This window comes from Sebastes umbrosus, chromosome 13 (assembly GCF_015220745.1).
Source record: "Sebastes umbrosus isolate fSebUmb1 chromosome 13, fSebUmb1.pri, whole genome shotgun sequence".
Classification (NCBI taxonomy): Eukaryota; Metazoa; Chordata; class Actinopteri; order Perciformes; family Sebastidae; genus Sebastes; species Sebastes umbrosus.
The window spans coordinates 9,404,802-9,420,922 of NC_051281.1; the positions used below are offsets into that span (position 1 = coordinate 9,404,802).

At 41.0% G+C, this 16,121-nt stretch overlaps 1 protein-coding gene across 2 annotated transcripts in view; it reads right to left on the reverse strand.

Annotated features, from left to right (window-relative positions):
* The window catches only part of thsd7ba (thrombospondin, type I, domain containing 7Ba), a 225,420-nt gene that overhangs the window by 37,185 nt on the left and 172,114 nt on the right, over positions 1 to 16,121 (reverse strand). For both annotated transcript variants that reach the window (XM_037789632.1, XM_037789633.1), the window contains 2 exons: positions 9,192 to 9,458; positions 8,156 to 8,334 (listed from right to left, as the gene is read on the reverse strand). In XM_037789632.1, the coding sequence (XP_037645560.1) occupies positions 8,156 to 8,334; positions 9,192 to 9,458 (446 nt within the window). The remainder of the gene's footprint in view (positions 1 to 8,155; positions 8,335 to 9,191; positions 9,459 to 16,121) is intronic.

A 16,121-nucleotide genomic window follows, 5' to 3' on the forward strand; every position in this document is an offset into this window, starting at 1 on the left:
ACTCCACGTACTCTGGGGAAACCAAAGAGCACCCCAGGACAGAACTGAACTCATTCATTAGTTTGACTAGTCTCACGAGAGACTAGAATAGTCTAGTCCACATGTCAAAATGTCCTTGAGCAAGACGCAGAAATAAACTGAACTAAATTCCTTCATATGGTTATAGGCCAGTGATTCTCTGTATTTTAACTGGTGTGGTTGGGCAGTGTGTTGCCACGTTAAAGTGCATCAGCAGCTCCTTTGGTTTTAACATTGAGCTGCAGGCAGGTCCAGCACAGATAACGCTCCACAAAATCCTAAATTAGCCTCCCATTATTCTTGTGCATCAGTGATACAGCAGACACAGCTATGACTGAGTTGTTTGAAAGCTTTTGTAGATGTAACGTTCCAGATGATGAAAGGAGACAGGACTCCACACAATCCTCAGGATAATGACCACTGCTTTCACTCTGATACATGGCTGGCATGAAAACAACAGCAGATACATTGCTGAGCTCACTATGCAGGGGGTCTGAGGTAGCCAAGGACAAGCCTTTTCTAGATTCTTCATATGCTTGGACTGGGAACTGACCACCTTGTGGCCATTCCCTGACAATAAGACTGAAGATAATTGATTATAGGGATGTCACACTACTAGAGATTTAGTAGTCAATGCCAATACCAGTGAAATTCCACAATCTCGATACCAATTCGATGCCACGGTAAAAAAAAAAGAGTAAAACAATAAATCCCACGTACTTCAACACCTTTATTACTGGAGCTAACAGATAACGTTAACTAGCTCTCGTCCTGCTGATTTCAACACAACATTGTTGTCATAACATAGCATTATGAGGGAAAATGTCCACTGGATGCATCAATAGTGATTTTACTGCATCCAAAGAACATTCTCTATCGTCCCCGACTCCACGGGATGACGGGGCGCTGTTAGTCTCAAGCCCTGACGGTACGGTACTGAATTTCAGCATCAACTTTGTATCAAAGTATTGGTTCTTGTGCCATCCCTAATAGATAAGATTAGTCGTCTAATCGATTAAGAGGGGGCAGTCCTGGCTAAAACACATGAGCTTTGCAGCAGATAATTTCTTAACTTATTCTAATTACAAGCTCAAGAGTCTTGGCTTGGAGCAGACCAGATCTTCTCTATGAAAAGCAGCATTGATAAACAGCAGATGGCCATGAGTTCACTGAGTGTGATCATAGTCCAGCAGTTAATCCAGAGTTTAACAAGAGCTCAGCTGTTTAGGTCTAGTTCATGATATATGCACAACAGTGCAAGCTGTCACAGAAGTCAATGCTTTCGAGTTTAGGGTTGCAACTAGCGAATATTTTCATTGTCGATTAACCTGTCGATTATTTTCTCGATTATTCGATTAGTTGTTTGGTCTATAAAATGTCAGAAAATGGTGAAAAATGTCAATCAGTGTTTCCCAAAGCCCAAGATGACGTCCTAAAATGTTTGTTTGTTTTGTCCACAACTCAAAGATATTCAGTTTACTGTCATAGAGGAGTAAAGAAACCAGAACATATTATTATTATTAAAAAAATTCTCAAACTGATTAATCAATCATCAGAATAGTTGGTGATAAATTTAACATGTAATTGACAATTAATAAATGAATCGTTGCAGCTTTATTTGAGTTAATAATGTTTCTCTTGTGGCGATATGAAGTGTGTGGGGAAAATCTGAATTCAACTACCTACAATAGAGCCATAATGTGTTTCCCTTAAAGCCAATTAAACAAGGGATATGTCAAAGGATATAAAGTTAATAAGAATAAAAACCCTCTAGTAACCTCAGTTTACAAAGCCAGAGCAAAAAGAAGCTCGCCAAAACAATGCCAACAAACATGAATACCTCGAAACTAACCACATGAGTAGTCGACATTTATTGCTGCTGTAACCAATAGCATGAATCATCACAATATATTTCCTAAGAAGAAACAACAAAAAGACTGGGCACGGGCAGATAGCAGCACCATCAGAGCTTAGCTTGGCAGCCATACCAGCAGGCACCATAACATCGCCCACAAGCAGATCTGTGGGGAAGCAATAAAAACCCTTCAACAAATTAATGCCTGTAATGTACTGTATCTGACTGTTTTCTAGCCTGTTCCTCTAAACTGGCACCATGGCAAAGCTCAGAGTATATTCGGAGAAAAACAGCCAGCAGCATCAGCAGTCTCATAGCTTACTGACATTTGCCAAGTACACAAACACCCAGCTGAACTGAGCCAAGGAGTCCAATGATGATATGTAAGCACCACGCAGGCACCAAATGCTTCATTTGGTGAAGTAAACCGGCGAGCTTTGGGATTCGACGCAGATCATGGTGATACATACGGTGATTAAAACAATTTTTGAGACTTAAAATGATCTCGAGGCTCCAACAGCACAGGCAGAAAAACACTGACGTCTGCCTGGAAGTGTGCGTTTGTGGGCAACCACTAATATTAAATCGGTCATTGCAGAACGCTGTTGGCAGCAGTGAATGTGGAGCATGATTATGTCCTTTATAAATCTGATATGAAGTGGTATGATCACACTGTTGGCATGCAGGCTTGCTGATTAAAGGCTATTTAGAGAATCAGCAGCTAGGTGGAGAAAAAGAGTAAGGACACCGTGACGGCTTCGATAGATTAAAAACGATGCATTGGATATGCATTGATAGCGGCATACTGTACGTCAGCTGTGAGCATCACTTGAATTGTCTGCCTGAAGCTTACAGGATTGCCATGAAGCAGCCGTTGTGTTTACTCTGTCCTATGATTCTTGTTATATTAATATTATAATCATCCCTAGCAGTGAGACGCTGAGTGCCAAAACACCCCAGTTCAACTGTGACACCCAACGCGATAGATGCAGGAGTGTGTTTTCACCGTTATTCACAAATGTCTTGAACCCACGTTCAACACGTGATACACAGGGTTTGCATGTGAATATGTATTAAGCACTGATAATTATGTGATAATTATGTGATAATTATGTTTCGTCTGAGTCTGAACTCGACTCTAGAGCATTGTAAAGAGGAGGGATAAAACAATGCACCCAAACTACTTACCAGAAATACATTTACAACTGAGAGGTTGCATCAAGGCACAAATGGCCAGGATGCTTATCACTTCATCCTCAAATTAAAACACATTGTCTCTGTCTATACAGTATGTGGCGTTCACAACGCAAACACCACCGGTGGAAAGGGAAGCATCGAGGCAGAGCATCTTATTCAACCAGCCTTGTTTCATTTCCTCTCTGACCTGCAGTTGCAACAAGCAGATCAAAACATCAAGAGCCCAAATGGACAACGACCATATTGATTTTGTAGTATTCTATCGGAGGATGCGATTCTACGGAAATGGGGATCTTACAGTGAAAGCAGGAAATTATATTCTGAGAACAGAAATATATAGTAATTGGTAATTTGCTCCCCCACAACCTCAATTGTTTTTTTTTTTGAAGGATAAAAATAAACGAAATATAGCACAAACAAACACACACACACATATAACACAAACGGTTCATTGTTGGACAGCATAAGTCCAACAATGAACAATAAACACAATATTAATGACAGTAATGTAATGTAACATATTTAAAGGAGCAATATGTAGCACTGACAGCTAGCGTTTAAAGGGGAACAGCAGTTCAAATTTCAGCAGTTCTGCTCTTCTGGTGTGACTGATAGCAGTTAGTGCACGTTTTCGCAATTTGAGGGTTACCTTCTAGACCTGACCACGTTAGCAAAACAAAAACAGACGTTCCGGACCGTAACGGAAAAGGAGAACATACTGTCTGTAGCATTGTTGTCTTAGAAGCCAGTATTTCAATTCAGCATGTTTCCTTAATCTCGGATAACATAACATGGTCATTTTATGATTTATTACAGTAAATATATTACATATAATATATATGCAGTATTGAAACGTTTGTCCTCCTGATGCATAAGTTACATAACACATCTGAAAAGCTAAAAAAGTGAAAAGGAGGGAATGGTGAGACGCTTTTCCTGTGTCCCATGCCAGCTCCTCACCCACACACAAACAACGGCACCTGTCTCGTAACCTTACAGATCCCTCTCTCACACACACAATAACCTCCCACCACACACAACATATGGTATGGTGAGGAGAGGCAGGATGTGTCTCCATGGGACAGGGCCAGTGTGGATGGAGTGGAGGCCCCAGGCGTTAATAGAGTGAAAAATAACTATCTGACTGGCACAGCGGCTGGCAGACAGTTCTGTTACATTATAAGGAAACGGTGCATATACCACTTGATATCTCAGCATGTGGCGGCAAACACTTGTGGGAGTTTTGATGAAATTTGGATGTCTCCTGTAATTATAGATCCGATTTGCCTTGCTCTGCCTTGACATCTGTGAGCTCTCTCTGTAGCAGCCTCTCAGGGCATCTTCTATTCAGATATGGGCTACAAATAGATGTACTGTAAAATCAATCTGTGAAGATCCATTACCTCATCAGCATTTGGATATTTGCTGGCATTTTCATATAAATTTAAAAAATAAGTGATATACAATTTTAAGTAGATTGTATAACATTTTTTTTTTTTAACAAACAAAAACATTTATTTGGCAAGACTCGCTTAGAACAAGTGAAGCAGAGTGAAATATTCTGAACACTTAGAAAATGAATAATTTATTCTTACAAGGAAGTATATTTTGACAATAGAGATAAGAAATAAGTTTTTCTTCACTTCTACTTTCAGAATATGAAGTTGTTTTTCTAAAGTCTGGAATGAAAAATATTCACTTTGTTAAAACTGTAGTGCAGTTAAAACAATACTTATAAAGTTGTCCACACATGATCAGCAGTAAAATCGGTCTGCGCTGGCTTGTTTTCCTACAGGGAGAGCGGTGAGGCCTAATTAGGCAGAAGCATTATCTTGGTGTGGCGCACCGCTCAAAATTGCCACAAGCTCTGCGCTCAAAGTGCGAAATTATTTCAATTTTGGTCTTGGTTGCCGCTGACTTTTCAAAGTGCAAACAATGAGATAACAGCTGCAACTGGTGTTGCCTATAAACAATGAAGTAGCTTCCATGTGCACTGTTCGATGACATATTATATATGCGCTTTGATTTGTATTCACGTTGAGCGAAGGGCAAATTTCTTATCATGTGAAGACGGCTTAACAGGTTCTGATCAGTGGTCAACCTCCAGGTCTGAAAAGTGAAGACAATGCAGAAGTGCCTTAAACTTGCATTCTTTCTAATAGCCAGCAGGGGGCGACTCCTCTGGTTGCAAAAAGAAGTCTGATTGTATAGAAGTCTATGAGAAAATGAGCCTACTTCTCTCTTGATTTATTACCTCAGTAAAGATTGTAAACATGAGTTTATGGTCTTTATCACTAGTTTCAAGTCTTCTTCAATACAGCATGATGTTCATTTAGTCGATTATGGTCCCATTTAGTGTCAAATAGATCATAAAGCAGAGTATGCTTTAGGGCGTGGCTACCTTGTGATTGACAGGTCATTACTAGGGCGTTGTCCAGTCTGGGAGTTGTCCGTGTTTTCATCTTACAGATTTAACCCTTTCACAGTGTGTTTTCAGTTCATAAAAGTTACATATAACCTTTTTGGGCACGTAAAAACATCTTACTCAGCGTTCGCTTGTATTTAACTCCATCCTCGTGTCGCTTCTGGTTGCAAAAAAACAATACGGCAACGGCCAAAAACCAAGGTGGCGGCAGCCAAACTCAATGCTTCAAAACGGCAGTCCACAAACCAATGGGTGACATTACAGTGACTATATCCACTCCTTATATATACAGTCTATGGTTCTGATATTTTTTTATATACAAAATCGACAACGTTAGTCACTGTTGCTACACCTGTCAAGATTCCCTGTCTAATATGCAATTTACAATAATAAAAGTGACATATTCACCTCTCAAAATTCATATTAACTTTTGTGGGTCTGTTTAGTGTACATAACTGGCCGAGAACGACAGAAGTTATGATGTTTTTTTGAAAATTTTTGCAGCTTGTTCCACTTTTAATGTTACAAGTGAAAAGGCTTGTCAGAGCTTGTGGAGTGTGAACTTCACCTGATCTAATAAAGAGCAGGACAGGCTTTATTACAGCCCCATGTACACCGCTTCGACATGTGGAGAAATCAAACTCGACAGGCCCGCGGTGTCGATGACGGTCGCTGAGCTATGATTAGACAATTGCTACAGGGGAAGGGTTTGGGGTTTATTGAAAACACACCTACAGCACAATTAAAAACATTCCATTGAAAGTTAGTGCATTAATTATTATTTTCCACTCGATAACACTCAGGATCCACAATGACAGGTTCTCAGTGAGGTGATGCATGAATAATTCATTTTGATTACACTCGCTCTTCATCGTCTTTTACCGATGCAGAAAGTCATACAGCCTACCTCATTAACAACGTGCTTACAGTTTACTTTACAGCCCCAACACCTGCAGTCTGCTAGCCATTTTTGCTCGTTATTTCCATGGTGGCACTTCCTCTTTCTCTCCGTCTCCCTCTCTCTATCTCTCTCCCTATCTTACTTGCTTACTCAACCATGTGATGAGAGGATGAGTTGTGGCGCACTGTAAATTTCATCTCCGTCATGCCAGTCACTTCTGGCCGTGGCTCGAGGGGAAACATCTGCTGGTGGGAGCGAGGCCGCACTTTGGCTAGAGAGTAGTTCACAGTGGGCGATAAGAGAGCAAGTGTTTTGGAGAGAGGACGAGAGTCATTAGGGATGTGAATATTCTTTGTCACGCTGCGCCCTGACAGAGACTAAATGAAGTACTGAGGACCAACATAAGTATGAGGGCTGAGGGGTGAAGTGCTCAACACAAGGATTTTTTTTTTGAGAGACCCTGTCAAGAAGTCGCTCGTGACCATCGAGGAGTTTCCTTGTTACACACAACAGCAATGCCTACAGGCTGAGAGTAGAGGTTATCTTGTCTTTCCACCCACACCTCGGACAGATGTACTTCACTTTAAATAGCCAATTTGATAATGTTAACAGTGAGGCCTTGTCCACCCTCGGGATAAATCCGCGAGGGCATCGGCAACAGCGAGCTCCAATTTCAGTGGCGAGGGTTATTGCAGGGCATTACTACAGAGGCCATATAGACCTTGTTAGTGGGCACTTAACCATCTGTACACAAATCTCCACTAGAACACGCCGGGATATTTTTCACACAGCCGTGCCTCATCTCCATACTGACCTCTACAAACTGAAGTGTCCTTTCAAGCCCATTCAAGCATACAGGCAGCATTCATAAAACACTTCCCCTCTTTAAACCGTGACCCCATGAGAGGTGCGCTGCTGTCACAAAATATTCAGAGCGATACGCACGGATATTACCGGACGATGGAATATCAAAAGCTCCCATCTGTCCACTTGGCCCTTCGTGCCCCCCCTTTCTTTTCATTACTTGACACCGCCCTGTTTTTATGTCAAGGAAAGGGCATGTCTTGTAAGGCGAACGATTTTCGTCTGACTGAAGACATCGGGAAATGAACAGGTCACCCAGGAGTCCCGTTGGCAGATGGGTTATAATAAACCTTATCATTGAAATGTGAGCAGAATGCAACAACTCCACTGTGGATTTACGTGACGGCGTTGGGCTGCAACACAACCGCGCCTGGAGGACTGTATTTTCTAAAAGCTTGTGTAAAAAATTAAAATGCAAACTACAGCATGCATACTGATCCCATTCCGAGAATGTATGTTTGTGTAAAACATGGAGCAGCGTGGACACTATTAGAATTATGCAAAGTAGTTTGTCTACATTAAGCATGGCCTCCCTATTACATGTACTATGGTGGTGAACATGAGTGTAGATTGCCCTCTATTATACGTGCCCCTGCATACAATCAAGTCCGGGAAGAAGTGACTTGAGAACAATGTCGATGGATGATGAGGTCGACCTTGTTTGGTCGTGTTTGCTGTGTCTCCATATGAGAATTGAAATGCATTTTTCTAATGTCCACGAGCAAGTGCTGGACAAAAATACACTCAAACAATCGCTCAAAATGACTCTAAATAATTTGCACTTTAAACACAGACTGATAACAGAGAGCATGCTGTCACAATAACAGTTACCTTCCACACTTTGTTTCCATTGTACAGGACGCTATGGATGTACAAGCACTGGTGTACACCTTACCTGATTTTTCAAATCCAGCTTGGGGCATGGGCGTCCCCCGTTGAAAGCTTTCTCCCTGAGCCATTTGGACCTGATCTTTAACCCGCTGCCACAGAACGCGCTGCAGGCTGACCAGGCTGACCAGTCGCTGAGCTTACAGTCAAGGGGGCAAGGGATGTGGCAAACCTCCACCGTGTAGCCTGAAATTGGACATTGGCAGACAGGAGGGAGGGGGGGTGGCGAGGGAGGAGGCCTGATTCAGACTTGCTCAGCGGCTGCAGCGAGGATCACATTAATAATGTCAGACACACATGCCACTGGCTTGCGCTCCGCCAGACCTTGGACTTGCTCGCTGTGACACCAAGAGCTAATTATCTGACTAATGAGTATCTCATTCTGTGCCAGCACGGCAGAGTGAAACTGCTTAAGGGTTTTCACACTCTATAATGCTTTTTGTTTGTTTGCAGTCTCTGGATAACTGTATTAGCATTTTTCACCCAATTGTCTATTACACTGAAATATGCAGAAAATTAGGACATAGACGCAGAAACTAAACATTTACAATAACCAACGCATACAACAGTGGTTCCCAACCTATTTTCCTTCTACATAATAATAGTATAATACTTATAATATTAGTGGAGCCTGATCTTTATCTGCAATTGTGCACATATATTGAGTTTGAACAGAATGTAGCCTAATAAATAAAAAAAAATAATAATAAAATACATCTTTTTAAATAGTTTTATATACAGACTTTTGTATAAATTATTCAGTAAGTGTGCTATTATGATTTTAGTTATACATAGAGCAGACAAATCCTGGTGCACTCCCTGTGATCTTTGGCGTCCCCTTGAGGGGGGCCCAAACTTCAGGTTAGACACAAGATGGCATTACATTACATAATAAGGGTTTCACCAATATCAAAATTTCTGATTACTCTGACTACTAATGTCTAGCCTACATACTGGCAAGCACTGAATATGTTGCTTTTATTTAATAACTTGATGGGGCAAATAAAAGCACCAATACGTTATGCGATATATTTCTGTCCTACCTGAGTCCGTACAGGCTGTTGGGTCGACCAGGTGTCCCTGCAGGTCGATGCAGGCCACAGCTCTGTAGCGCAGACCTTGACCGCACTCCTTCACCTCCCGGTGGCTCATCCAGCCCTGCAGGGACCCCGGAGCTGACGGATCAGGGAGGATGCATGCAGACCAGTTCCCATAGGGCTGGGACAAAAACTCATCGCAGGGACAAGTCTCTGTCTCCTCCAGAGGGTACAGCTCCTTATTCAGGCAGTGCTCCTTCTTTTTACTGCGACCTAAGAAGAAGAGGGACAAAACAATGGAGTAACTGTTCACTGGGTGGCTGATAAACACTGTATGAATAGGGCTTGAAGTAGGACTGCTCAATTATGGCAAGAATCATAATCACAATTGTTTTGTTCAATATTGACATCATGATTATTTAACATGATAACTCATTGACTTTGGAATCATCATGAATTAGGAAAGAAAATGTTTTTAACATTTTAACAAGTTAAATGCATCAAACTTGTGCACTTTGAGAGCATTATTAAGAGGCGAGATGGGGTCCATTTTTGAGGACGGGTCAGGTGGGTTGCCGACCGGCGGACTGAGGACAGTCCCGGTTGACAGTGGCACCACAAGCAGGAAGCTCCGTCCCTCCCCGCAGGAAGCGAGGGAGCATCTAGCACAGGCCTTTCCAAGTTGACCTAGAGCTGGTTGCGGCACACTAATACAGAAGACATATGCCGGGCGATGGCCAGCCAGCGCTGGGGAGAATTCCCACAAGGGAATCCTCCCACACCGAGCGGCACACTAATACAGAAGACATACGCCGAGCGGTCATTCCTGACCTGCTGAGCAGGACGAACGCGGATCACTGTAAAGGAAAGGGGTGCACTGGATTTATAACGCAAGACAAAACGAGAGCATCATTGCGAAACAGAATGTGGCACAATAATCATTTTATTTTGATTATCTTGTTTTCATAATCGTTGGAAGCCGAAATCGTAATTGAAATTCAATTAATTGCACAGCCCTTGCTTGAAGCCAACTTTTTCCCATGCTTGAATAGAGTATGAAAAACTGAATGCAGAAATAGATTTATTGTTTCCTTTAAACATAATTTCATAGAGAGCCAATAAAACAGTTCCGCAACTGGAATGGCAAAAGGAGAAACTCTGATCAACATATAAATAAAACTATAATGACTTCTTTTGTTAATTTATTTATGATCATTCATAATGCATTCACAATATTACAATGTCAGCAGGTCAGAGAACTTGACTACCAGTAATCTATAACCTGAGTGTAAATTGTTCATTTATGTCATTGTGATTGTCAATGACACCGGTCACATGCAGGCATCATCATTCACTTTCTCTATGTCAGTGGATCGCAGCAAGACAAGCAAAACTTAACGAGCTCAAGCAACACTGCATAACGCATTGAAGAGGAGCAAAGTAGCTGACACGTTATTATTACCTATTTCTTTATCACATATTTTTTAAAAACAAATCTGTCACCTTGTTTGCGAAACAGATGAGAGAACATCTTGTGTGTCTTAAGAAAGTAGATGTCAAATGTGACATCTTTACTAACAGCAGCAACACACTTGAACATGAATGTGTTTACCACTTTTCCCATCTGGTTCCAACAGGAATCGTCAAATAGACAGCTCTGTCTAAATGTTTGGTAACATAACACAAATTGTTGCCATGGTATAGGGGTTGGATTAATTCACTCTTCCCTATATTTTGATTTTGTTTCATTTAGAGGAAATTATCATAACAAAGTAATAGCCAATCAGTCAAAAGTGCTCTATGACCGGTGGCAAAGAAGCCTTTCTCCTTGTAATGCATATTCAGAAAGCACTTGAAATGACCCCAGGGAATGATTAGTGCTATTTGAAAGCATATTAAACTTTAATTTTTCTCTTTATTTTGAAGCCCCTTAAGGGAACGGTGCACACTTAATGTCTGTGTTACGTCACTGCAGCTAAACTCCGTGAAGGTTAGACCTGGGTAATTGTTTTTCTACATAAAACAACACATTCAGTGCGAGTAGAATGCAAAATACAAAAAAGATTATCGTTTTACTCAACTGGAACACAATTTCTATACTTCTAACCTTTAGTGTGTCATTTGTATGCAAATGCACCGTATTTAGGCTTAACACGTACAGTAGAGACATTGTATGGTACCACGGAGCCCCGAAAGAGTAAAAACTGCAGCTGAGTGTTCTCCCACTGAGGAGGAAACACAGAAAGCGGAGTCGTTTCCCTAAAGAATCTCTCGCCTTTATTCTTTTTTTCTTCTGATGCACATTTATTCCCTCTCTTTCTTTTTCATCCACGACTTCTCACCAGCACACGCGGTGGTTGCTGTTAATGATTAACGGTGCACAGAGAGCTTTTGATTCAAAGGGTTGACAATAGTTGAGAAATAGCAGCCGATGCAGAGCTGCACACATATCCACCCGCTGTTATATCATTAGTCAGTGATGTTCAGTTCAGGAGTTATTTTGTGATCAAGTGCTGTAATTCTCTTTTTGGTGCACTCACTTTCCCTCAGTCTGCCTCGTCTTCTTGTTTTATATCACTTAATAATTTCGGATGTTTTGCACAAAACACAGCATGTCTTGTGGGTGCCATGTGATCTACTGAGGCTTCTTTTGATGGAGAAGTTTAGTGTAAAACTGTTTCTGTGAAATCAAACGTGATTGCAGCTACACTCTGTTACGTATCCTCATACAACGGTTCATATGATGTCTTACGAAAAGTTATTCCTCATGTTTTGTGTGTTTTCCTACAAACGTCCAAAAGCAACACGTGTCAATTTCTGCTCCAGTCTTTTCAAAATAAACTTTTGTCTTCACAGGAAACAAACTTAGTTTAGGCAACAAAATTACTTTTCCCACCAGTTATTAAACTCGTGACAACACTAGTTTTACCGATTACACCGGTCATTTTACAAGCAAAGACGGCGCTCAATATATGTAGCCCGCTTACTTTGATCTTTACCACTAGATGGCTGTGTCTGGCCTCTCCGATCCAGTTTTTCGCTACTTGGCTACAGGTTTCCACCTGGAGCCGCTGCGCCGCGCACACTGGCTGTGACCGCTCCGTCCTCGGCACGGCAATTGCCTCATTAACATTATGTTTCCCTTATAGCATTGGGTTTAAATCTGAAGTATTGCCAAATAGGCGCTTTTGCTTTTTGCTTTGACACCAAATCTCCCAACCTCGTCTTGTCTGTCAACTCTCTCTCGTCCCGTGTGTGTGAAATCTGACACCTGCTACTCTGTGTTGACTCCATACGGAGCAGACAGTTTCACTTTCAGATTGTAGCATCGTCCGTCTGTGTATTGATAACATGCTGCTGATATGCCAAAATTAACTAAATGAGTTTTATTTCTATTAAAAAAAAAGCAAAACGACGGTGAGCAAGTAATGTAATCGTTTTATGCCCGACCACCGTGTAACACCGGTAACACCAACTACAGCAGCAAGCCTGGTTAGGTTTAGGAAAAGATTGTGGTTTGGGTTCAAATAACCTAAGTATGGAAGTTACGTGACAAATACATCAATGATGACTTCTGGTTTAACATGGTGTACGGACACCGTTCTCCTGGGGAAAGTCTGGTGTTTTTTGACCCACCCCCACCTCCTCCCGCAACGTTTGTATACTTCTTGGTTCACAATTACGTGGATTACATAAGAATTGATTTCTAGGGATATATACAAATTACTTTTCATATCTACACTAGAAACATTAATTCATCAATTCAATTAATATTAGAAAATGGATGGAGAGATGCACCATGGACTGAGAGCAGTGATTTCTTTCTTTAAAATCTCAAATATACAGCGCAAAACACCAGCTCCAACGCTTTTGTCTAATGAGGGTGAAAATTAATTTTTCATTTCAGGCTAAAGACCTCCATTAAGACCTCCATTATGACCATTATAGAGCTAACCTCTCAATACAGTTCACTTCAGGCTTCAAAAAATTAGTCCTGTCTGCTATATCTGATGAGTGTTAATAGATGAGCATGAGCAGGAAAGTAACACAGCAGCTGAAAGGCGTGTGTTCCTCTCAGACGCTGTCACTTTTAATATCTGGACAAGCAACAGATACAAACTGTCAAGCTGTCCAACTGCTGAAAAATCTCTCTCATGATTCATGATTGACTGTCTGCTTCGCATCATTGAATGGTATTATATAGGAGGCTCTGTTCTCAGCAGCTATCAATAGGCTGCTGTCATCGACATGTTAGTGTTGCTACAGTACATTGGTTTAAAATAAATTAAACAGTTACCACTGTCAACGCCACATGATGTACATGTCAACACTAACCAAATAGTGCAGTTGATAAAAGCACTGGCCTCCATGCAGTATTTGCATTCAACTCATAGTCTGTAGTAGAGAGAGAGAGAATCCAGGCGAATGGCTGGACTGGAGTTTGGCAGATGAAAACGTTTGATATGTATCTTCATGTTTTACAATTTTGCAATGCACAATGCAATTCAAATATTCTAATTCTTTTTTTCCCCCTAAATGTTGACTGAATGGACATGTAAATAATATTTAGATCACCATGAGTGACACACACTCTCCGTTGTCTGAGGGTTTAGAATACATATGTTTAAATGAAGACCTAAACACGATGGCATGACCAGCTGAAGGTAAAGAAAGCCAAACCCACGGATGAATAGTAATAATTTTGGTGATCAATACTTTGTTTTTTGACCAAATACCTTCAAAACTAATGGCATTGTCATCATCCTCAGCTGTTCTTTGTGTTAGGTGCTAATTAGATAATGTTAGATGGTAACATGGCAAACACATCTGTTCTCAAACCTTTGCCAGGATACGGCCTCAGAGAGCCGCTAGAACGGATGTAGACTCATTGGTCTTGTTAATATTTTACATTTATAGATATTTATAGACTTAGAAATGCTCTGCTGACAAAAAAACATTGAACTATACTCCTACACTTTTTTTATATGTAAAACTTTTGAACATTAATATTTAAAATGGTGATTTTTGTATGGCTGTTGGGTGTGGTTTTGAAACAAGCCGTTATAGGCTTCTACCACACCCTCACACATACTTTGTTTTTCTGTCATGTGAACTGTATTTTAATGTCTTTTTATGTTTGTGAAAATTGATGTGAAATGCAAGTTTAAGGTACTTCCGCATCGGCTTCACTTTTCAGACCCGGATGTAGCAGGACGAGTCTAATTTCCTCGCCTTAAAAGGAAACAAATAAGACATAACCTGTTGTATGTATGAACACCTGTTGGAATTATATTGTTTATATGTTCATACTGTGTTGCTTTGGCTGTGGTTGTTTTCTTTTTGTTTGGCTATAATGAATCCTGCTTGTCCCAACAGAACAGAGCCAGTCAAAATTGCAACATGCCTAAGTGCGCGTTGCTTTAATGAGTTGCATTCCCCAAATAATAAGCAAATTGCTATGTAATTGTCATAATTAACGTAAACACCATGTTTCCGATCTGTGAAATAAAAGTGCTATGGAATTCCTTGACCTGAGCCAGATGGAGAGAGAGAGAGACACAAACATCCAACACACACAAAACCTGGTGAAAGGGTTGCACTGCAATTTTGCTAATACTGCTATATTTGTGCACTCCTATTTGTTTCATGGATCCTGGGTGTCCTCGGCCTCCTGCGTGCCCAGTGAGCAGCCCATCTGTTTCTGTAGTGGGTCTGATTGCAAACATTCCTCACAGAGTGTGAACTCACTGCCATCGCATGGCAATTCACCAACAATCTGTTCAATCTACGCCGCTGCTGGTGGTTGATTGTAGGGCGCCAGTGCAACATCACTTCACTTTGACAACTACATTACCGGCGACAGCACCACATACACCAACAGGCACTGCAAACGATCCGCATTTAAGTCTGCGATAACCAACTTGTTTTAGCATTACGCATTTTAATTAAACATCATTTTCAAAATGATCTCCGTATAATCTTTGTTGAGCCGATGCTCCATTAGCAGCAAGAATACTGTGCAGTCTTTGTCTCGGTAACACTGCCAGAAGTGTGCTGAAAAGCATCTGCAAATGTGGATTGAGTGGGGGAGCTTCAGTTTACAGTAGAATGGCAAGGCCACGGGTGAATTAGCTTGACAAAGATGTCAATAGATAGACACAAAAGATCATTGATGTCCCCTTCAGGGAAATGTCAACATGAACCTTTCCTCCATTTGCTGTCTGTCATCAGTCTGACTCCAATTTTCAAAACTGATTAAAAGCCTGACAGATGTTCTAGAAAAACTGTTGATGCAGAATCATGTTTCAATTTTGATCTGCAATGCTCAGTTTTAACAGTTGGTAAGACTGATTCATGAGTATTTGTTTACAGACTTAGAGGATAACTCAGTATATTTCAACCTGGATCCTATTTTCCCATGATTTTGTGTCTAACTGAATAATAGCAACAATAAATTCTGAAGTTGGTCCAGTATCGAGGGAGATCGCTTTAGACAGCAGCTGCTCACAGGCTGCAATATGGTGCTGTTGGGGCAAGTTGGCACTGTCTTTTACATCTACTAAAAGTGCTTGTTTTTGCCATGACAGGCTCTGATTGTTATTCTAAGTGTCTGACATTATGGAAAGAGTCTTGCTCAAGGAGAAGTCTCGTTCTGAAATCTGGCGAGGTGACGTGTTGCCGGAAGATGACGGTGGAATAGTTGAATACATCCATGGTGGAAACGCGAGCGCCGGCCGGGCTGAGTTTGTTGCGTTGGAGTACAGAAAGCGTAGCTTAGTGTTATCTAAAATATTTTCAATGTCATGGCTGAATATTTAGATGATTTCGACAATGTGGAATTCAGATTTCACACAAGACTTCTCCTTGAGCGTGACTTGGACACAATAACAAACAGACCGGATCAAACAAAAGGTCAAGAAAAAGGTTATATTTCTC